The sequence below is a fragment of the Hemiscyllium ocellatum genome, chromosome 19 (assembly GCF_020745735.1).
Source record: "Hemiscyllium ocellatum isolate sHemOce1 chromosome 19, sHemOce1.pat.X.cur, whole genome shotgun sequence".
Taxonomy (NCBI): Eukaryota; Metazoa; Chordata; class Chondrichthyes; order Orectolobiformes; family Hemiscylliidae; genus Hemiscyllium; species Hemiscyllium ocellatum.
In genome coordinates, this window is record NC_083419.1 from 42993394 (window position 1) to 43017402 (window position 24009).

The window sequence follows — 24009 nt, forward strand, 5'->3', positions numbered from 1 at the left end:
CCCCATGCAACTAGGTCATTCAAAAATTGCACAGGGTGCGAATATATTCCTTTTGTTTGCAGAGAACAGATTCTTGCATATGAATATGTTTAGTTTCTGGCAAATGTATTGAGCCATGTTATGAACTCAACTGTTTATCTTAAACTAATTGTTAGTTTAGCTATTTGAACCCTCAACCTTCATCATGGAAGTTCATCGAACAATAAATGTCTCAGCTTGGGGTTTGTAAGTGTGGGTTGATTCAGTTTGGTCTGTACTCTGCCAATCACAGACAGCCAGAGGAATATGTTTGGTACAATCAGCCACTTTTTGGATTTATGGTTTATATTCCTGGCATTACACTGGTATTGAAATTCACCAATTTTGTTCCTCAATTGTATGGGAATATAGAATGTCTTCAAGCCAAAACCAAGCCACTGTCTCACTGCCCGCTCTGAGACACTCTGTTTAAACTCTTTGCCACTTACTCACATCTCTCTCCATCTCTCCATACAAAAAAAAACGATGCATGATATCCATCTTCAAGTGAGAACAGATCAAATACGGTAGGTTTAGAGAAGAGCAAACCAAGACTGGTGAAGAGAACGGCAGGCAACTTAAATTAGAACCGAGAAATGATTTTCGACATTAAGAGCAAATTGGTAGTAAGTGGCAAAGTGGACCCTATTAGGGTCAAAGAGGGTAATATGAACACAGGACACTAGAAGACATAGTGAATACTTCTACTAAAGAAGAGGAATCTGACCAACTTTCAACAGAAGCAGTGGATAGGATGGCAATTGAGGAGGGGTGGGGGGGAGGAGGTGGTATTCACCAAGGCTCCTTAGACAGCACCTTCCAAACCCAAGACCACAAAAATCTAGAAGGACAAGGACAAGCAGATACATGGGAATATCACCACCTGCAAGTTCCCCTCCACTCATCATCCTGACTTGGAAATGTACCACTGAAGGAACAGTGACGTTAGGTCAAAATCCTGGAATACCCTTCCTGAATGGCACTGTGGTTTTATCCACATGGACTGTAGTCGTACAAAAGCAGCTCAACACCATCTTCTCAAAGGTAACTAGGGATAAGCCTCTGCTGCATCTATTCCCAGGAGGACCAGTTCCACCACAGAACACACCAGATGGCCTCCTTCTTTAATACTGCAATTTCCCTCCCACGTGGTGGTTGATGCTATCCAGTGATCTCATCCACTTCCTGCACCTTTGTCCTCGAACCCCACCCCTTCAACCGCAATGAAGACAGCTTCCCCACCAACCTCCGTATACATCGCATCATCCCCCGCCATTTCCACCACCAGAGATATATTTCCCTCCCCACTCCATCTGCTTTCCGTAAAGACTATTCCCTCTGCGAACACCTCGTCAGGTCCAGGCCCAAACAGTCCACCCTCCCCTCCTCGGCACCTTCCCCTGCCATGACAGGAATTGCAAAACCTGTGCCCACACCTCCCCCCTCACCTCTGTCCAAGGCCCCAAGGGAGCCATCCACCAATGTCGTTTATTGTGTCCGTTGCTCCCGCAGTCTCCTCTACATTGGAGAGACCGGATGCCTACTCACAGAGCACTTCAGAGAACATCTCTGGAACACCCGCACCAATCAACCCCACCACCCCGTGGCCGAACACTTTAGCTCCCCCTCCCACTCTGCCGAGGACATGCAGGTCCAGGGCCTCCTCCTTTGCCACTCCTTAACACCTGACGCCTGGAGGAAAAATGCCTCATCTTCCACCTCGGGACTCTCCAACCCCAGGGCATCAATGTGGATTTCACCAGTTTCCTTATTTCCCATCTCCCCACCTTAGCTCACTTCCAACCTTCTAGCTCCGCACCATCCCCATGACCCATCCCACCTGTCAATCTTCCTTCCTACCTATCTGCCCCACCCTCCTATCCAACCTGTCACCTTTACCCCCACCTCCATCCACCTATTGCCTCTTCAGCTACCTCTCCCCCAGCCCCACCTCCTCCCACTTTTATCTCAGCCCCCTGGCCCAGAAGTCTCATTCCTGATGAAGGGCTCTTGACCGAAACGTTGATTTTCCTGCTCCTCGGATGCTGCCTGACCTGCTGTGCTTTTCCAGCACCACACTGTTGACTCTAATCTCCAGCGTTGGCAGTCCTCACTTTTGCCATAAGCCATCCAGCCACCGACGTCCATATCCCATCAGGGAATAATGTTTTATTCCCCCAGACAGTTGCCGGAAAGATAAATGTGACACCTTTTATTCAGGAAAGTGGATGGACACAGAAGCTCAAAACCAGTTATTTTAATATAATTGGCAGATAACCTTCTGGAAATAAGAACATGGGACTAAATCCACAGCTTTTTGGTGAGATTTGAGTTACTTAGGGAGCGGCAACTTGGATTGTAAAAGGCAGATTGCATTTAACTAATCTAATTGATTTTTTTGATGAAATGTAGGATTGTTGAGGGGAATATGGTTCATCCGTACAAGAAAACAGTCAATTAAATTCCACCAAAGAATGGTTAAATTGAGACTCGTGGAATAAATGGTCAGTGTCCAATTGGATATAAAATTCTTTCAATTTTGGATCAAAAAAAGGCAAGTCATTATAAGTGGTTATTTTTAAGACCGGAGGGTAGTATATAATAGCGTTCCCCAAGGACCAGTGGTGGGGTTGCTCCTTCTTTTGATTTGTGTACATTTGACCTGGATCTTGGAATAAGAGTAGAATTTCAAACTTTTCCAATTAGACTAAACCTGAATGAATGTTGGTTGGCAAATAATGAGGATGACACAAATTACTTCCAAAGTGACATGGACAAGCAAGTAGCACGTGGAGTTGACTACCCAGAAATGAAGAATTTTGATAGAAGGTAGAGACAATATAGATGTAATTTCACAGTTCCAAAGAGTATGCAAGGACAGAGGGATGTAGGAATTCACCTGCATATATCTTTGACGATTTCAGGACTCATTGAGAATGTCATTAGCATTACATATGGGAGCTGAAAATGTGTTGCTGGTTAAAGCGCAGCAGGTCAGGCAGCATCCAAGGAACAGGAAATTCGACGTTTCAGTTATGCCCGAAACGTCCAATTTCCTGTTCCTTGGATGCTGCCTGACCTGCTGCGCTTTAACCAGCAACACATTTTCAGCTCTGATCTCCAGCATCTGCAGACCTCACTTTTTTTACTCGAAGACATTACATATGGGATCCTGATTTGGAGGTGCTGGTGTTGGACTGGGGTGTACAAAGTTTAAAAATCACAGCAGGTTATAGTCCAACAGTATTATTTGGAAGCTAGTGCTATAGGACTATAACCCGGTGTTGTGTGATTTTTAAATATGGGATCCTGTCTTCATAATTAGAGGCACTCAGTACAAAAGCAGGAAAGTTATGCTGAATCTTTATCTAAAGTTCTGGTTAGGCCCTAACTAGAATATGCACACTTGAGAAGGGATATGAGGGTCTTAAGAGGTTTCAGAAGAGGTCCAAGACAAAGCACCTTGCTTTATTGACATCTTCAACTTTCAATCCTTTCTCCACAAATATACTGTGGCCACTGTGTTTACACTGCACTTTACAGGATTCACTGCAGCAACTGAGGATCCATCAACACCTTCCAATTCCACAAGCTGCACCGTCCAGAAGGACAAGGGTAAGAAATCATGGAAAAAACTCCACCTGCAAATTCCCCTCTAAGCCATTCACCATCTTTTACTGTTGTTGGCTGAAATTCAGGAGCTCCCATTTGTAGTGATTATAACAAGGTCAGCCATATGGGCCATGTAGAATATGAGTTACCTGTTTGGGGCTGTTAATCTGGTCCATTCAGGGAGATCTTGGAGTGCCCCTCCTGAGAGCTGGACCAGTATCAAGAACTTTCCACACTTTAATAAAGGGCAGCTTGGTGATGGGATACCAGCCTTTGTGGAGTTAGTTCACCATCCTAATAGCACTGTGGGTGTACCTACTACTCCACAGACTGCAGCAGTTCACCACCATTTTTAGAGATCAATTAGGAATCTGCAGCCTAGCCAAAAAATACCCATGCACTATGAATGAATTAAATACAGTGATATTTACCAGAATGGTTCCAGGGAACGTTAGGTTGGAGGAGTTGAGCTTGCTGCCTTTGAAGTAAAGGAGGTAATGGGGAAATGTGATATAAGTGTGCTCTCTGCCCACGAGGATTGTGGAAGTGATCAATGATTTCAAAAGAAAATTGCTTCGGCAGGATTACAGGGATTAAGGGGAAATGAGACTGACTGGTTTTGTCTGCCAAAGGCCAGTGTGAAATTATTGGGCTGAAAGGCCTTCTGTCTGCTAAGTGACTTTGTGACGAATATTCCAAATGAGTACCAGGTATCAGACCTTTTCAGCAAGAGAATCTAACCAACTCCCCTTGTCATTTAATGGCAACAGCATTCATGAAAACCATCCTGGGATTTATCATTGACCAGAAACATAACAGATAAATATAGTGGACAAAATCAGACCAGAGATTAGGGATTCTCCTGACTTCTCAAAAGCTTTGGACCATTTACAAGGTTCCATTCTGGAGTGTTGTACAATACCTTCCACTTGCATGGACAAGGGCAGTTTCACCAACACTCAGGAAGCTCAGCATCATTCAGGAAAAAGCAGACACCTTGACTGGAACTCCACCCACCACTGCACTCGCATGCTGCAGTATGTATCAGCAACAAGATGTACTAAAGCAACTCACCAATGGCTCTTACAGAGCATCTTCTAACCCCATTGCATCTATTGTGTAGAAAGGCAAGATTGGCTGATGTTTAGAAACATTACCATCTGTAAGTTTCGCTTCTGACTTGGGTGAATAGTATAATTTATTTACTGCTGCTGGATCGAAGTCCTGGAATTCCCGCCAATGCTCTCCAGAAGCATCACCCTCCCCATTCATCGAGAGTTCAAGCATCACTACTCCAGTCTTGTCAACATACTTACATATTTTGGATGAATTTAAAAAAGGAGATCCTGCTCTTTACCACTGCCGTTTCCCCCTCCATACCCATTGCTCCACAGTCCAATGCCTGGAATGCTACTTCCCAAACCCCCCCCAAACCTATCCAAAACACTACCACCACCAGATTTGCATACAAGGTGGGACTAACCCAATGTCGGACATGCATCTTGTAGACCTACTCATCAGCACAAACCAACATTGTGTACGTTGTTGCAGAATGAAACACACTGATACGTACCATATCGGATCATATGTTTTATAGAATACAAAGAACCAAGAAATCAGATTCTCTTTAAGAATTCACTAGAGGATTTCTGAGTAATTCTTAGTTACAGTTTAAGAGATTACCAGACCAAGCTTTTCCTGTATCTCATGCAGGAACGAATTGACAATGTGCCTCTGGTACGGGCTGACTTTTGTCTTTGTTTAAATGCTGGGAAGGTCGTCAGTATCCTGCAAAGAGAAATATAAAAGGAGCACCCTAACTGCACTTTCCCACAGTGCTTATGTTTTCCATTGAGGCTTGCCAGCTGTGTGCACAGTTCTTCAATATTGCTACACAACCCATGTGCGGGAGTTTTATTGCTGCATTCTATGTATCTCTCGTCTAGTATACATATAGCACAATAAATGAATTATATTTTGACAGAAAGTTCACGAGGGGTGACTAGACCAAAGTTGACTCAGATTGACTAGTCCAAGAAAGAAACGGTGAGGCCTTATACTATTCCTAAATGACTGCATCGTGTTGGTATTTTAGTAATGATGGAAAAGGTGACTCTACTGTCTAAAATGTTCTCCATGTTAGTTTCCGGTGCGATTTAGCAGAAATATTCTGACATGTCAAGAATGCGATGGGGAGTGAGTGGTCAGGACATCCATCGGTGGTCTCACTTTTGGAATTCTCATGAAACATAATTGAAATTAAACCTAATTCTAGCTCTATGTACTTTATTGTGATTGACATGTGCATAAAATAGCCCAGTATTAAATCTGAGGTGGCTACTGAGTTTGGGTTGAAATCAGAATTATTACAACACGAGGCAATTGACCCATCATATCTACACTGGCTCTGCCAATCAGCATTTCACTCAGTGCTCTTCTCCTGTCTTCTCCTATAACTCTGAGTATTGTTCTTTTAGAATAATTGCATAGTTTTCTTTTGATTGTATCAGTGGAACCTGATTTCACCAGATACGCACAGACAATGCAGTGCAGATCTTAACCAGTCTGTGTAAAAGGCTTTTTGCTCCATACCTTTTTTGTTTCCGTCTCTGTGTACTTTAAATCAACGTCATCTTGTTTTGAACCTTTTATAATTGCAGACAGTTTTTCTGTCCTGACTTCTCATAACTTATGAATATCTCTATCAGATCTTCTTTGAGTCCTCGCCTCCCAAAGAAAGCAGTCTTAACCTTTTCTAATATATCTTCAAAACCAAAGTTCCACATTCTTGGAATCATGTTGGTAAACCTCCTCTGCCTCTGGCTAACAGATTCACATCCTTCCTAAAGCCCAGAACTGGATGTAATACTCCAGGTAATGTTGCACTGGCTTCATACATGAACAATAAATTTTAATTCTTTACCCCTATTAAAAAAGCCCAGTTTAATTTTCCAGCAATTCTAGGAGGCCAGAGGATTAACAACAGGAACCTTATTAAGGAGTTATTTACATTGCAGGCAGCAAGGTTAGACCAAGCTCGTTCCCTCCCAAAATATTATGTCACATGATCAGACTCTTCAAGTGACAGTCCACCATGTGAGTACAAGTTCACGATACTCAGAGTATTGTAGACTCTATTAATTGCAGTCTAAATCTGTCTTGCCATCTTTAATGACTTATGCGCGCACACACACGTGCCACTACTCCTCTGTCCACTTTAGAGATGCACTCTTATTTTATATTAGAGACTGCAATCCTGCCTGTCTACTCTTATTGGCCATGTTCATTCTAACAAAATGAATCCCCTCACATTTCTCCATATTGGCCTACACCTACCAGCAACCTGCTCGCTCCTTCAACTTATCCATGTCCTGTTGAAGTTCCAAACTATACTCTTCACAATTTACAATTTTCCCAAATTTTGTATCATCCTGACATATTTTGGATACCAACATAAATCTAATGGCCTGTTTCTGTGCTGTAAGTACTGCATAATATTTTGCATGTCTGTTTAAAAAAAAATCACTGGATATAAAGTGGATCCCTCTTAAATTATTCAGGTAGCAATGTTGAAAAAAAAGTGCTTGTTTGCTGGATTCTTGTCTAACCAATCACTAGTTTACAACTATGCTCACTGTACCCATGAAAGCAAATGGATGATGATTAGGCCTGAAAGTGTGAGGAAACACTGAAAATTTGGTGGCTTATCCAGGGGTGGTGAATTGAAAATGTACTCAAAATGATAGCCCTGTATAAACGATGATATTGTATCACAGAATCACAGACATGTTCCAGCACTGCAGGAGCCATTCAGCCTGTCGTGCCTTTCGCAGCTTCACGTGGGAACAAGTTAATGAATGCTATTGTCCTGTCTTCTCATGGCCGTGCGCATTCTTCAGATATCAAGCCATTTCCCTTTTGAATGTCTTGACAGAATTTTCCTTTTTCATGCACTCCAGGAGTGCATTCCAGTTCCTAATCACTTTGCATGGAAAGGATTTTCCACTTGCTGCAATTGCTGCTTGTATCAATTATCCAGATGACACCAAAATTGGAGGTGTAGTGGACAGCGAAGAAGGTTACCTCAGATTACAAACAGGATCTTGACCAGATGGGCCAATGGGCTGAGAAGTGGCAGATGGAGTTTAATTCGAATAAATGGGAGGTGCTGCATTTTGGGAAAGCAAATCTTAGCAGGACTTATACACTTAATTGCAAGGTCCTCAGGAGTGTTGCTGAACAAAGAGACCTTGGAGTGCAGGTTCATAACTCCTTGAAAGTGGAGTCACAGGTAGATAGGATAGTGAAGAAGGCGTTTGAAATGCTTTCCTTTTATTGGTCAGAGTATTGAGTACAGGAGTTGGGAGGTCATATTGTGGCTGTACAGGACATTGGTTAGGCCACTATTGGAATATTGCGTGTAAATCTGGTCTCCTTCCTATCAGAAAGATGTTGTGAAACTTGAAAGGGTTTAGAAAAGATTTACAAGGATGTTACCAGGGTTGGAGGATTTGAGCTACAGGGAGAGGCTGAACAGGCTGAGTCTGTTTTCCCTGGAGCGTCAGAGGCTGAGGGGTGACCTTGTAGAGGTTTACAAAATTATGAAGGGCATGGATAGGATAAATAGACAGTCTTTTCCCTGGAGTCGAGGAGTCCAGAACTAGAGGGCATAGGTTTAGGATGAGAGGGGAAAGATATAAAAGAGACCTAAGGGGCAACTTTTTCACGCAGAGAGTGGTACGTGTATGGAATGAGCTGCCAGAGGAAGTGGTGGAGGCTGGTACAATTGCAACATTTAAGAAGCATTTGGATGGGTATATGAATAGGAAGGGTTTGGAGGGATATGGGCTGGGTGCTGGCAGGTGGGACTAGATTGGGTTGGGATATCTGGTCGTCAAGGATGAGTTGGACCGAAGGGTCTGTTTTCATGCTGTACATCTCTATGACTCTTATTCTCAATCCTTCCATCAATACATTTTTCCTGTCTATTTTGTCCAGACTCATGATTTTGAATACTTCTATCAAATCTCTTCTGAAGTTTCTTCAAGGAAGACATCACAACTTATCCAATCTAGCTAATTGGCTGAAGTTTCTCATTCTTGGGACCATTCATATGAATTCTTTCTGCACCATCTCCAATATCTCTGCATCTTTCCTACTGGAAGTGGTACGCCAGTTGAGGCCAAGATAGTGCTACATATAAGTTTGACAAACCTCTTTGCTTTCATATGCCATCATATTCCCGATGAAGGGCTTATGCCTGAAATGTCGATTCTTCTGTTTCTTGGATGTTGCCTGACCTGCTGTGCTTTTGCTGCACCACACCTTCAACTCTGATCTCCAGTATCTCCAGTATCCAGTCCCTATTTTCTCCTATGCCAAGTCCTGCCACTTTTAATGTTTTATCTGCATAAAAACCAGATCCCTATGTACACCCTTGGTGTTATGCTGTCTTTCCACATTCTTCCGAAAATGAATCCCTTCACATTTCTCTGCTTTGTTTCATCTATTACCTGACTGTCTTGCCTGTGTCCTTTTGAAGTTCTACATGATCTTCCTCATGGTACAAACAATGCATCCAAAGTCTGTATAATTTACAAGTTTTGAACTTGTGCTCTGGACACCAAGGTTTTTAATGTATATGAAATACCTCATCAGGTTTTCGATGTCCAGTCCTATAAACAACATTTAAAAATTCTAGACACTAGTGTCTCAAATTTAGCAGCTCACACCAGCAGTGTATATAAAAGATTACATGGTCAGCATAGAGAGATAAGTTAGCACTCATAGACCACAACAAAGACTATCACTAAAAGTAGGATTAACAAACAAAACCAGAAAGTTCTGAGATTAATACGATTAAAGCCCATCTAAAGATGACCACATGTATGACACAGTAACCACTCTATGCTATTCTGGATTATAATGCAGATTTTGTTTTACTTTCCAGGGTCAGAACAGCTGGTAAGAACTTTGTCGTCTTTGTTGAGGAGCCATCAAAGTTTGAAACTGAAAATATTGGTAATCTGCACCGGAGTTCCACTAAAAAGAGTTCAACGAAAGTCCTGATTGGTACACAAGTAGTTGACAGCGCGGAGGTGAAGTGTCCCTTAAAGCAAGTCAATAACTGCCTTTCAAAGTCGAGTTCAGCTAGTAGTGAGCAGAAAATGTTGAATCCCAAACTTGGCACCGGCAACCCAAGCCTGGATATCAACAGCGTAAAGGAAAATGAACTTTCAATGCAGAAACCATTAAAGAATACTTCCAATGAAAGATACCCTCCCAGTAAAATGAGCATCATTATTAGGAATCCAAGTATCAAGCAAAAGATTTCAGAATGGGAGGGGAAGAAGGAGCTAGTGTCTTCAGGAGATAAAGAAAAGTTAGAAAGTAAAGAAGCAAAAGAACTTGACAAATTGGAACTGGTAAAAGGTGTTGAAGGGAACGTCATTAAAAAAACTGAATGTAAACACTCAAAAGTTTGGAATTTAGATAGCAAAGATGCTGGGAAAGAGAATGAATACAAAGTAGATGATGGAAAGGCTAGGTCCTCTGAGACTGAAAGCAGGTTATCTGGGTGCAGACAGAATGAGATGATAAAGTCTGACCTGACACAGCAAATTGGCAGAAAGGTAAAAGAGGTGACCTGTACAAAACTTGCTACAACGCAGCCCTTGAAAAGGGATCGAACAACTGTGTTGAGTCACATCAAGAAGCTGGAAGAAAAGGCCAAGGAAGATTCAGCATCAAGCCAACTCAAGCTGCCGGGTGATTACTACACCCCTCAGAGACTTCAGGAGGCACTGGCAGCCCAGGGTCCAACAACATCCAAGGAGAAAAAGGATGGCAGCTGCAGCTCTGAGCTCAAGCGCAAGCACATCCAATCCAATTCAGATTCTGAGGCAAGTGAGCTGAGCTTTGACGCTGTGGACAAGGTGAAGGTTTCCTGGGCAAGCTGTAAAATTAGAAACGTGGAAAATATCTACTCAGAACCTGGAACTCTGGAACAGGAGCTTTCAGTGAATCCTGTGCCCAAACCTCGGCGAACATTTGAATATGGGACAGAAAAAGTGGCTGGCCTGCATTCGCTAAGGAAGAGCACCCGGCAATTGCCAGACTTACCAACCATCCCCCCACCTTTACCATTGTCACCTCCCCCAACAATCAGTACAGGAGCACTAAACGGGAAATCAAAGATAAGCAGTAAGGATATCCGGTAAGTAGACATCTTGTGCTGTCAGAAAGGTTAGTCACGGTGGGATAATGGAAGTCATGGGTCAGAAATCTGCAATGTGCATGTACTGAAATGTGAGGATCTAAAAGAAAAAGTGAGTAAACTAGAATAATAAAGTAAATCAGTGCAGCTCCTGTAGATAGTCTATATCATGGCAAGTTACAATTCCTGCTTGAATTCCTCTACTGCTGAACGACTGATTTCAGTTGGTCTGATGCAATATGCTAGTGGGAGGCTAGATATTTTCCCATAAAGTGTAAAATGAAAAATCATTCCAAAAATGGCTGCCCTTTGTGGATCTACAGGATTCTGATCTTCAGCCAACTTTGATCGCGGTCTGAGACAATGTGTTAAATGGGAAGGTTCAATCAAGAGAAGAGAGAAATATAAAAGGAGTTTCATTCTCAAACGTAAATCTTGGTGCTACCTCACATTCCCCTCTGCAACTCAGGTTCAATTGTACCCTGGACTCATTGAACAAAAGTGACCTTTGTCTACTATTTTAAAGTTGAATTTAGGCAATCTCTAGGTAGTTCTTAATGACCTCATGTTATATTTCAAGACTAATTTGCTAACATCTAGAACTGAGGGGTATTTATACAAAATGCTCAATAAGGCACTTCACTGTCACTATCTTGGGGAGTCAGGGATGAGCACCAAATGCTGGCCTTGCCACTGACACTCCCATCCCATGAAAAAATATTTTTAAATATTGCTGTATTTATTTTAAAATGTTACAGGATGGTTAGTGTGGGGAATGATTGATTGCATTTATACAATGAGTGAAACATTGAGTTGGGTCTGAGCCACATTGTTGACTAGAGAAAAGTGAGTTTTATTTTGTCTCAAACCCATTATAAACTGACCTGACAAAATAGAACCACACAAGACATGAGATACATCACAGAGGAGACTCTTCATTCCATTGAACCTATTTTGGATCTTTGGCAAAGTCATCCATCCAGACATAACAATCTCTGTTCCACCATAGTCACCCTTCATTCTTCCTTCATTCCCTTTTGAAAGTTACCACTGAAACCACTCTCTCATGCAGTGCTTTCCAATTAATAGTAACATGTTGTGTAAAACAAAAAATTCTTCAAATCATTTTTTTGTCACTTTTGAAATTGTCCTCTGATTACTAATGCTACTGCCACTAAAAACATTTCCTCTTTAGTTACTTTATCAAAATCCTTAATGATTTTGAACACCTCTCTCCTCCTCTGCTGAAGAGAACAGCTGTAACGTCTCCAAGTAGTACCTGTGGCCCTATATCATTGCAGTAAATTTACTTTGCAATGTATGACTTTGACATCCTTCTAAAGCATGTGCTCAGAATTGACTACAATACTCTAGCTGATGCCTATGCAATGTTTCATAATGTTGCATAACTTGCCTGCTTTTCTTTTAACTATCTTCGTACTTTGGGGTGTAATACATTAACCCCAAAATGTGAATCAAAACTGTCATCTGTTTTCATTGACACAGTCGGAAATCCTTTGAGTTTGAAGATGTAAAAGATTTTCAGAGGCTGAAATCTCCCAATTTCTGCAGAAATGGGCAAGTGGATTGGTATGCTCAATCAAAGTTAGCACTAAACTACACTGCATCAGAAGAAAACATCTATGAGGATATCCTTGGTAAGATTTGGGAACTGGGAACTAACTCATCTGATATTCAGTTTGTCAACCTGATTTCTAACATAATCCACAATAATATATTGAATTGATATCTGGAAAAATCAGCCCAGAATTCTATGAGAGAAGAGACCGTATTAGACCTGATATCAATAATAACCCAGAATTGGTGGAGTAGGTCAGAGTCCAAATGCCCTTTCGGAGTTTACAATTAAATTTATGAAGACTTTAATTCACTACAGGTATTGATTTCAGGTATTTTTGAAAATAAAGTTTTAAATTTGAATTTGAGCACCTGTTTTACCTTCAGATATACTTTTAAAATGCAGTCGAGTCTCAAGCTTGCATGTGTGATTGGCACACAAAATGAGTCCATATCACATTGAGTCAGGTCTTTTCTCATCATCCATCACTTTTTTTTTGCAAACTGTAGGTTGTTTAACATTGCCCATTAGGATCACTTCAAACATCTCTGATGTTATAATCAGTAACTTTAAACCAGTCTGAATGCTGTCATTTCTAGTGATATTTAAAGGGATCATGAACTTCTCCCAGATTAATCACTAGATTGTTTGTTTAGAATGTTCCTGTGCTGTTTTTGAGCTTTTTGGGAGTGTTAGGTTACTGGAATTAACATTTGTGAGATTAATTTGGTGACATAAGATCAAGGAACATTTTAGATTGATTTCAGTGTATTTAACAATTTTTTTACTGCCATTTTAGTCAGAAATGTCACTTGAGAAGAAGCAGCCTAGAATCGAGGGAGCTGCAGCTTCAGAGAGAGACAAGGGAATCTCGCAGGAGGCCATATCCCACGTGGGAATACAGGCCCAGAGCTCTTAGCTGCAGTTCATTAAAGAGCAGAGGTAAAAACAATGACTGCAGATGCTGGAAGAGCACAGCAGTTAGAACAATGCATGGGAAAGTGGTGACAGGACTATTACCTGCAATATGAACAGCAGTCCAGCACACGGTCATGTGCACCCTTCTCTGTGGCTACTGCAGTCATTGTGACCCTCATGTTTATTTTTCTCATCATTCCTGGCTGCAGTAGGTGAGATCTGTAATGTTAAATACCGATGAGAAAAGGCTGTTGATTGGTTGACTCTGGCAATGCAATTGCTGTGAAAGAAGTGTGGTGCTGGAAAAGCACAGCAGGTCAGGCAGCATCCGAGGAGCAGGAGAATCGGCGTATCGGACATAAGCCCGTCATCAGGAATCCCAAAATGTTGATTCTGCTGCTCCTCGGATGCTGCCTGACCTAATGTGCTTTTCCAGTACCACACTCTCAACTCTGACCTCCTGCATCTGCAGTCCTCCCTTCCTCCTAGTGTAATTTGTTGTGAGGATTTGAAATTTAGCATTCTTGTATTTATCCTGATGGCGCAACATGAAAGACTTTGGCAACTTTGTAGCAATATTCAAGATTTAATTTGCTGCATCAAAGAACATGGAGGCAAGAATGGTTTGGTCATTCAGCTATTTAACTAAATTAAAGGTTATTTCATGTTAATGAAGCTTTGGTGGAATCCTCAATTCAAGGATGGGGAGGACTGGATGATGTGAAGGTGTTCATTATTATAAAAGAATAAAGGACAGGTTTCAGAACTTCGGTGATTCCCAGAGTTATTGATTTAATATCTAACTGTGGCACAGATAAAATGACTTGAGTAAACTTGATCACTATGCAGATTTCGTTTGAGAGAGTTAGCTGTTAGCTATGGTAGCTTCTTTTCTGGCATCACATACTTTTGTCAAAAGCATTGGAGATTATATATTGTATTGAAGAACAGAGTTCCAGTGATGTCCTTTGCATTGGCAACATGATCATCAGTGGAAGAGCAATATCAAAAACCACTTTGGCAATCATTTTGAAAATTTGTTTTTAAAAAGTCAGTTTCAAAGTTAGAAATAATTTGCAAGTTAACAACAGCAGCCAGAACTAAGGTGATAGATTAGATTAGATTACTTACAGTGTGGAAATAGGCCGTTCGGCCCAACAAGTCTACACTGACCCATACCCCTACATTTACCCCATACCTAACACTATGGGCAATTTAGCATGGCCAATTCACCTGACCCGCACATCTTTGTGACTGTGGGAGGAAACCGGAGCACCCGGAGGAAACCCACGCAGACACAGGGAGAATGTGCAAACTCCACACAGACAGTCGCCTGAGGCGGGAATTGAACCCAGGTCTCAGGCACTACGAGGCAGCAGTGCTAACCACTGTGCCACATACAGTTTGAAGGGAAAGGAGCATCAAGTTTCTGAAGGAGTTCTGAGAATGCTAAATGACTAACATACTGGTATTATTTCTATTGATATCACAGATGTTCCTAAGGAAAACCCTTATGAAGATATAGAGTTGTCTGACAGGCACTTGTTGGGAAAACAGTGTGTCCAAGTTCACCCTTCATCAGCTGGGTCCACCCCTAAACCAGGGTCTCCATCAGAAATTAGGCCAGAGACTCCTACAAAGGTAATGGGGCCCATTTTTATAATTATACACCTCTGGAGCAGGTGGGATTTGAACCCAGGCCCCTCCGTTCAGGGGTAGGGAATTACTATTGCACCACAAGAGGGCCTCACAAAGGTAATGGGAATGAGGCAGGTTTTTATCTTTACCACCTGGGCAGTAATCTGCCAAATCAGAGCCTGCCCAATTGGAGTTCTATTAATTCCTACACAGTTGACTTGATAGATATTGGCTTTTGCAGATTGATGGGTGTAGCCAGCTTTTCCCGTGCATCCCACCAAACTGTTGTGTTAATACTGAGCACTTCAATCAGCAGACCAAAGGAAATCAGATGCAAATTGACCAATAAAATTAATCCAGATTAATCTCAAGTTCTCAAGAATTTGAATTTTGATCTTTAGCATTTTTTGAAATCCATTACTTTATAACTAAAGCTGGAGCCTTTTGGGATTAGTCTGGAGGGTTTGCCATTAGAGTTACATATTCATTTTTAAAATTTCTGATACATTAAATGGATTGGGAATATGGTAAAGTCTATCTGACAGATGGAGAACTACCTGAACATCATTACTTCAATTCCCTTTGGGCAGGTGTTGATGCATGTAGTCCAATAGTGGAAACTTTAGTTCTAAGCATCATGTATTTATGCTGTAGTACCGGTAAATGATATTCATTAGTCAGTCAGATTCATTGTGACAGCTAACATGGAGATCCATCATCTCTTCACAGCTTCCAGTGAAGACTCCCTCCCTTTTTCGACACTCATCAGACAGAAGAAGTTTCAAATTGCTGGATCTGAGAAAAATGAATAAAGATGGAATAAGCTCACCACCAAAAGCCAGCCCACCATCTACCCCCAGCAGTCCAGATGACTCATTGAGCCTGGCAGGAGACTCTCAAGTATTAAAGAGAAGAAAAAAAATTCCTAAGGTATCTGTCTACCTACAGGGGATTCTTGTAAATTAATTTAAGTGGCAGTGTTAATAATTGTCTGAATTTGCCTACGGCAGTCAATGAGAAAAGCAAAGAAACTAATTGCAGTTGACTCAGTGAAATTTGGGATAGTCCAGCTATCCTTGACGTGAATAATAGTACTATCTTCCAAAAATGCCCACCACTGCCTTTGTGCAACAAGATGAATTGAATCTAAATGAAATATCCTTTAAACTCCTTGAATACAGATTATTGCATATCAATTGCCAATGTTAATCCCTTAACCAGAGATCACCATTGATTCCTCACTCTTTGCCTGATGCAGGTGGTATTGAAAATTAATGCGATCTATGAAGCCAGGAGGGGGAGGAAGAAAGTGAAGAGGATCACTCAGTCTTCAGAAAGCAGCACAGGAAGAGGTACTGTTTTTGTGCGATTGGTATTAAACTATTGCACAGCACATTGTTACCAAATAGCATTTATTGTTCACAATAGATCTAACAGTAGGCCAGTGTTGTGCCCACAAAAATAATGTTGACATTGAAATGTATTTTGTTATTTTTCTGATTACAGGGCACATTACAAATCATTATCTGCTTCCCTGTTTGATTTATAAACTAAACCACTCCATATGGCTCAAATGTTTTAATTAGTCTGACTTTTGAATGATTGGAGTAGCACTCAAGATTATAGCATCTGATCCATACAATAAAGGGTGCTCATTACTCCCAAATACTACAAAAAGTTAACAAGTCAGAGAGAGATTAAGATAAACTCCTGATCAGTAGGAATGTAGGATCACACTGACCCTCCGAAGCGTAACCCGCCTAGACCCATTTCTCTCTGACTCATGCACCTAACACTATGGGCAATTTAGCACGGCCAATTCACCTAGCCTGCACATCTTTAGACTATGGGAGGAAACCGGAGCACCCAGAGGAAACGCATGCAGACACTGGGAGAATATGCAAACTCCACACAGACAGTCGCTCTAGGCTGGAATCGAACCTGGGACCCTGGTGCTGTACGGCAGCAGTGCTAACCACTGAGCCACCATGTTGCCCCTACTGTATATCTACTGTACATTTGAAATTTATGATGAACTTTGTGTTGCCTTAGTTACAAACTAACATTGTATCAAAAGACCTTCCTTAACATGACTTCTTATGTCAATTCAGTTACAGATGAAAATAGTGAAACTGATAGTGAGACTGAAGAAAAACTTAAAGGTAAGTGTTACAACATGGAGTAAACCCCTCTGCTATCTTAAATCAGCAACACAGAAAAGATTCACCCTCATGTTGTAATCTGTTAAAACTCGAGAGGCGAAAACCTATCCCAAAGGTAAATATTTAAAGTAAAAAATGACTACTTTATTCTTTAAGTCCAACCGAGAATATTAAAACTAACAAATATTTACAACTCCTTTCTCCTAAACCTATCTTTTACCTCCCACTCTACAATACTAGTCCAATTTTAACAAAATCTCAATTAAGATTTACAAAAAAAAACATTTTTCAAAACCAGCCAGCTTTGCCAAGTTTCCTCTATAGATTCTCTCCAGATTGGTTTCGATATTGTGTGGCACAGACTCCCCACAGACAGGTACCTCTCCGAGAGCTGTTGAGCTAGCAGCCTACATGTGTTGGTCTTTCGGCAGTTCTCTCTCAACTGTTCAAAAATATCCAGTTTTATACCCCAAAACATTGGATCATTTCATTAGTTTTAATATTATTAAAATACTAAATTCAAACTTGTTGGAGTTTGGTATCTTGGGGCATAATTTGAACTGATTGGCCGAATTTGAATTTGTTTTTTGTCTCATGGCAGCTCAGCTACTGCTAGCTGTTTTGACCAAATGTTACATTGTTACCTTGTTCAGAACACTTTGTGCTGTCAGGCAGGCCTTGTTAGCTTTTCAACTCTTTTAATTGCCCCTGCAATTTTCATAGATTTTCTGGCAGTCACTGCATTAGCTCACTAACTGGTATCAACTTATTGTACAAATGGTAGCTGCCTCCTTGTGGTCTCAAATAATTGAGGGAGTGTTAGAGCACCAGAATCCCAGGTAAAACATGGTAAACCTGGACTCGACTGACTGCCTGCAGGGCTCCTGGGGTAGATTGAAAATTCAAAGATCAATAGCCTTCTTCAATTACAACCTTTGCCAACTGCGTAGCTTCAACAAACAGCATTTTGCATTTACATAACTCCTTCAATGTAGGAAAATATTCCAAGGTGCTTCGTGTGTATAATCAAAAAAATGTAAAGTTGAAGATGGAGATATTAGGAGGGCTAGCTGAAATTGTAGTCCAAGAGGTTTGAAGTATGGTCATAAGAAAAGAGACAGAGGTGGAAGTAGTGTCATTTAAGGAGGCAATTTCTGACCATGGGGCTAGATAGCTGAGGTCAAAAATCAAATAACACCAGGTTATAGTCCAACAGGTTCATTTGAAATCACAAGCTTTAAGAGTTCAGCTCCCGGTCTAAATCTAGCATCTCTTGAACTGCTGTGCTTTTCCAGCACCACTCTAATCTAGACTCTGGATTCCAGCGTCTGCAGTCATTGTTTTTACCTGGTTGATTTTAACCCTACTGTGAATCCTCTTACAAGGATGCCTGTCTTGAAGACGTTTTCCTCCTCTCTCTACAAGAATCTCAGGGAGTCCCTCTCCCACTGCAACTCCCAGGTCATTTCCTCTGCCCTGAAGATCTTCAAGCATGTCCTGCCAAACTTCCAGCTCAGCACTGTCCCCATGACTTGTCCTACCTGCCTATCTTCTTTTCCACCTATCCACTCCACCCTCTCCCCTAACTCCATCCTCCCCCCATCCTATCACCTTCATTCCCCACCCCACTTACCTATTCTACTTTATGCTACTTTCTCCCTACCCCTACCCTCCTCTCACTTATCTCTCCACCCTTCAGGCTCTCAGTCTGTATTCCTGATGAAGGGCTTTTGCCCGAAACTTCTATTTTACTGCTCCTCGGATGCTGCCTGAACTGCTGTGCTTTTCCAGCACCACTCTAATCTAGACCATCTCCACATCATCACACGGTAGCTGAGACATAGCTGCCAAAAGTAAGGCAGAGAATTGGCTACTTCAGAGGCCAGAGATGATTTGAAATTTGTAAGTCTTACAAATATACACAATTCATTTACAAGGTAAAATCAGCTGGCTCATCAAACTGTTCTGTGCTGTCGTGTTATGAGTAAGCCTCACAACACTATGCTCCCACCCACCCACTGGCCACTATATAATCTATGTTTCTATTCCGTCGTCTTTACTTATACCAATACTCTACTGGCTTTTTCTATAACCTTGCGAAACTGATTGTGAACCTTTAGAAACTTGTGCATGACAACGTTTAGGTTCATTTCCCTGTTTATAGACTTGAGTTTGGAGTTTTGCCTGAGGGTAAATCAATGTTCATCTAGTTGGAAATTAGAACACCTGACCGATTAGCATAATCCCTTCCTGGAGGTGAAGAGCCGAGAGTTGGAAATGAAGTTAGAATTTTAAAAGAACAAAGAGCACTACAGCATGAGAACACGCCCTTCGGCCCACCAAACCTGTGCTGTAAAGTTAATGATCTACTCTGTACTCTGTATATGAGTCAGTAAACTTTAGCTGCACAGCTTCTAGTCAGTTTGAGGATACATTGGTGTAGGAAAATCTTATGAGTTTAATAAATTCAAGTGATGATAAAGTATGGCCAAGTTGAGTGATCTAACGCAGTCAAGCACGTTCACCTTTGAATAGTGGTATGTGCGGTGAAATCAAATCCACAGCTAAACTGAGCCTGCCCTTCACCACCAAACTGTTTAAGGGTTGAGTCAGTTTGGTCTAGTTTGGCCAAGGTAAATCACTTCCTGGTCTAACAAGAGGAAACTGTTGTTTTGGGCTAAAGTATTTAATTGTAATTACAATAGTTTAGGCATAGATACAGAGTTTAAGATGAGAACCCATGACCTCGCCTTACTCCTCTGGAATCCTAAACTGTTCTCTCATCAAGTCCATGTGACATCATCATAGCAGGTAATGCTTACGCTATTCCTCAGTATTAACCCTTTCAGACTCTTTCAGACCAATCTATAATACTTGGGTTACATCCATGAATAAATGCTGCAGTTGACTTTGAACAAGACATTATTGTATTCTAAATAAATGCTCATATTCACCTCAGTTACTGAGATTATGAAATGATGGATCATCAAATACAATGAAATTAATTTCCACTTTCTCCCCATCCATAGCTCACAGCCAGCGCCTTGTGTTGGTCAAGTCTATGCTGAAACAAAAGGGTCGCTATCGGACTTTAGAAAGAGATCTCATCGAATTCCAGGAGTGGCAATTATTTGAGTTCTTTGTGGTGGTTGCTCTCCACATGAAGAAAGGAAGTAGTCTGTATATTCCTGAGGTTACCCAACAGTTCCCCCTAAAGGTAAGAAATTGTTTTGATTTAGAGGAGGAAGAGACCTTTTGTCCACTCTGCTCCAATGCTCTGGGATGTGGAACAGTTTACAGCTTTTTAAAAATAATTCCTGGAATTTCTCTTGTAATGACATTTAGTTGGGGAAGCATCATCACTGACTCAACATTCACAAATTAAACAGAAAGGAAAATTTCAGGAAGTTTAATTTGTTTCAAGTGCCCCTCTTAACACATAACCACACAGCAGACGTCTGTCATTTCAAACTTTCCTTCTGATTTATTGAAGCAATCGCTTCCCTGAATAGCTGTGTTTATTTTGAACAGTCACTGTAGCTCGAACTTCAGTCTGGGATTTGAGCTTAAACCACCTCACACAACAGAACGTTTGGGAATGCTATTTACTTTGCGAGCACCATTTTATCCCAGAGTCAAGCATCTGTAGTCTGGCTACCAGACTGATGAGTAATTTTGGAGTCCATTAAAGACCTAAATGACTGATCTGTGCTAATGACATAATTGGAGTGAATTCTGAAGCAAGGAAATCCAAAATATTATGACTAGCTATTTTATAAAACAGTAAATATTTTTTATCACATACCTTCAGCATGGACACCAGTATCATTTTAAAAGGCATATTACCTGGAGAATTAAATACTATCCTACAGTGGGAAAATTGAAGATTTGGCTAGGTTTTCTGTAATGAATTTATTGATCTCCCTTCTGATGATTCAGTAATGATGTGATACTGATGTGTTTCCCAGAGGCAATGTAATATTCCCTAGTGTCAGGAAGATTTGGGATATTTTATAGGGAGAGATGAATAATGAGACATGATGTAGAATGAGGAGGCTGATGAGTATCACATATACGTGTTTGTAATTATATGTATTTGAAATATGCAAATCTCTACGTGTGCATCATTGTGTATGGAATGAAGAATGTGAATATAGTCTGGTGTGTAATATGATCTTTTTCTCTCTGGTTCAGCTGGATAAACCATTCAAGTTCATGCGAGAAACGGAAGATCAGTTAAAAGTTATCCCACAGTTTTGTTTCCCTGATGCCAAAGACTGGGTTCCTGTTTCTGAATTTGCTAGGTATGCATGTTAGTGGACTAGATTCAATTATAACCTCTTAACTACTGGATGAGGGAAATGGGTTGGTGTGGTAGGGAAATTGAGACCAATATCTCGTAAAGGGTGTGTGTTCGTCTATTCTATTTAATGAAATGCTTCATATGTTAATTTTTACAAAGTTTTCTTTTGCTGTTCCTCTTTCACCATTAAAATCAATTAAACAATGCTTAGTATGAAATAGCATTATAAACAGTCAAATAATATGGTGTTGGTTGAAGAATAAATATTTGGGAGGGCAACAGGAGGACTCCCCTGTACCTTTCTAGCCAGTGGCATGTGACCTTCTGAATTCAAGGACTTGGTTCAGCATCTTACCTGAAAGATATAGCCCCTGATGGTGCAGCCCACCCTGCAGTATCAAGCGTCAACCTGAATGATCTACTGAACTCTCGAACCTATGACCTTCTGACTGTCTAAGGTAGAAGCGCTACTGCTGAATCACTACTAACTTAGGACTTAAGTATAGCCCACTAATTGATGTGGTTTTAAATGAGTAATACAATGATGCAATGAAGGTGTCTCATGGTTGTTATGTACTGGTGCAATGTGTATTAAGTGAGACATTTTACCTGATTTCTCTATTGGAAATGAAGCCTTGGTTCTTCTATTTCTATCTGGATGCTATTTTTGTTCGAGTCAAAAAGTGCGGTGCTGGAAAAGCACAGCTAGTCAGCAGCATCTGAGGAGCAGGAGAGTTGATGTTTCGAGCATAGGCTCTTCATCAGGAATATGGGGGTCATGCAAGGGGTGATGAGAGATAAATGAGAGGGGTGGTGGGGCTCGGGAAGGTAGCTAAAAATGTGATTGGTAGATGAAGGTGGGGGGTGATGGTGATAGGTCGGAGTATAGCCTGGAATGGATATGTTGGACTCTATTAAAATCCTAGTGCTCCTTCACACCAGTTCCAACATTTGTTGTAAAGCACTCTGCTAGTTTTCACCTTGAGTTCTGCTTGTGTGTTTAATAGGGATACTGCTCCCAATAGTACTGAGTATTCTAACCAAGATTCCTTGTTTTCCATGGTAACAGTGAGACCTTTTCTTTTGTCTTGACTGGAGAAGATGGAAGCAGACGATTTGGTTATTGCCGGCGCCTATTGGTAGGACTGCCTTTAAAACCTTCAATAAAATTTAACTGATATTTAACTGCTGTTTGTTTCTGATGACAATAAGACACTGTTATAACTCGTTAAAGGGTTCATTTTCTAATCTTCCTTGTAGCCCACCGGAAAGGGAAAACGTTTGCCTGAGGTTTACTGTATTGTCAGCCGGCTGGGCTGCTTCAACCTCTTTTCCAAGGTATGAATATTCATCAGGAACATTACTATGCCCCATAGATTAGTAAACTGTGTCAACGTCTTGCCCATTCCTTTGGTTATTGATTTTAGTGCCTGGGTGTTATGTTCTTTCGTCATCCAAACCTTAATGCAAAAAAACTGTTCCATTAGAATTCTTTGTGAAAGTGTTTGTGGTACGTTTCCTCACGCTTCACTCATACTATTAAAATACTTGAGGAATTCTAAGTACTTACCTCATCTTCAATCCAAGAATATTTTTTCCAGGTTGCCTAAAAACCCATTTACTGAGCTACGCTTTGAGAGCTTTATTTAAGGTGAAGTGGACACAGCAAGTCCATCTTGTATGTGTGTCCACTTCATGACACTGCAGACAATAACAAAGCCTATGTGTTCATTATGTTTGTATGTCAGACACTTTCCCTGCCTGTCCTTCATGTATTTTGTACTGATTTGAGCAGGAAGTCTAAGGATATGACATTGTAGGAACTCCAATGTTCACTCCAACTAACAGTTAGTGGCTATTGTGATTCAATCCAACTATCCATTGCTGAATGCAGCTCTGACGACGTTACCATTTTTGACTGGATAGTTAATCTAATTAGTAGCACTTATAGAGTCATAGAGATGTACAGCACAAAAATAGACCCTTTGGTCCAACTCGTCTATGCCGACCAGATATCCCAACCCAATTTAGTCCCACCTGCTGGCACCTGGCACATATCCCTCCAAACCCTTCCTATTCAAATACCCATCCAGATGCCTTTTAAATGTTGTAATTGTACTAGTCTCCACCACTTCCTCTGGCAGCTCATTCCATACATGTACCACCCTCTGCGTGAAAACGTTGCCCTTTAGGTCTCTTTTATATCTTTCCCCTCTCACTCTAAACCTATGCCCTCTAGTTTTGGACTCCCCGAGAAAAGACTTTGTCTATTTATCCTATCCATGCCCCTCATGATTTTATAAATCTCTATAAGGTCACCCCTCAGCTTCCAACGCTCCAGGAAAAACAGCCCCAGCTTATTCAACCTCTCCCTATAACTCAAATCCTCCAACCCTGGCAACATCCTTATAAATCTTTTCTGAACCCTTTCAAGTTTCACAACATCCTTCTGATAGGAAGGAGACAGAATTGCATGCAATATTCCAACAGTGGCCTAACCAATGTCCTGTACAGTCGCAATATGACCTCCCAACTCCTGTACTCCATACTCTGACCAATAAAG

At 41.1% G+C, this 24009-nt stretch overlaps 1 protein-coding gene across 4 annotated transcripts in view; it reads left to right on the plus strand.

Moving 5' to 3' along the window:
* si:dkey-82f1.1 (DENN domain-containing protein 2A) overlaps nucleotides 1–24009 on the plus strand; it is a 150940-nt gene that overhangs the window by 86000 nt on the left and 40931 nt on the right. For all 4 annotated transcript variants that reach the window (XM_060839863.1, XM_060839865.1, XM_060839864.1 and 1 more), the window contains 10 exons: nucleotides 9581–10846; nucleotides 12353–12504; nucleotides 14836–14984; nucleotides 15711–15911; nucleotides 16240–16333; nucleotides 17093–17143; nucleotides 20173–20360; nucleotides 21338–21447; nucleotides 22516–22585; nucleotides 22707–22784. In XM_060839863.1, the coding sequence (XP_060695846.1) occupies nucleotides 9581–10846; nucleotides 12353–12504; nucleotides 14836–14984; nucleotides 15711–15911; nucleotides 16240–16333; nucleotides 17093–17143; nucleotides 20173–20360; nucleotides 21338–21447; nucleotides 22516–22585; nucleotides 22707–22784 (2359 nt within the window). The remainder of the gene's footprint in view (nucleotides 1–9580; nucleotides 10847–12352; nucleotides 12505–14835; nucleotides 14985–15710; nucleotides 15912–16239; nucleotides 16334–17092; nucleotides 17144–20172; nucleotides 20361–21337; nucleotides 21448–22515; nucleotides 22586–22706; nucleotides 22785–24009) is intronic.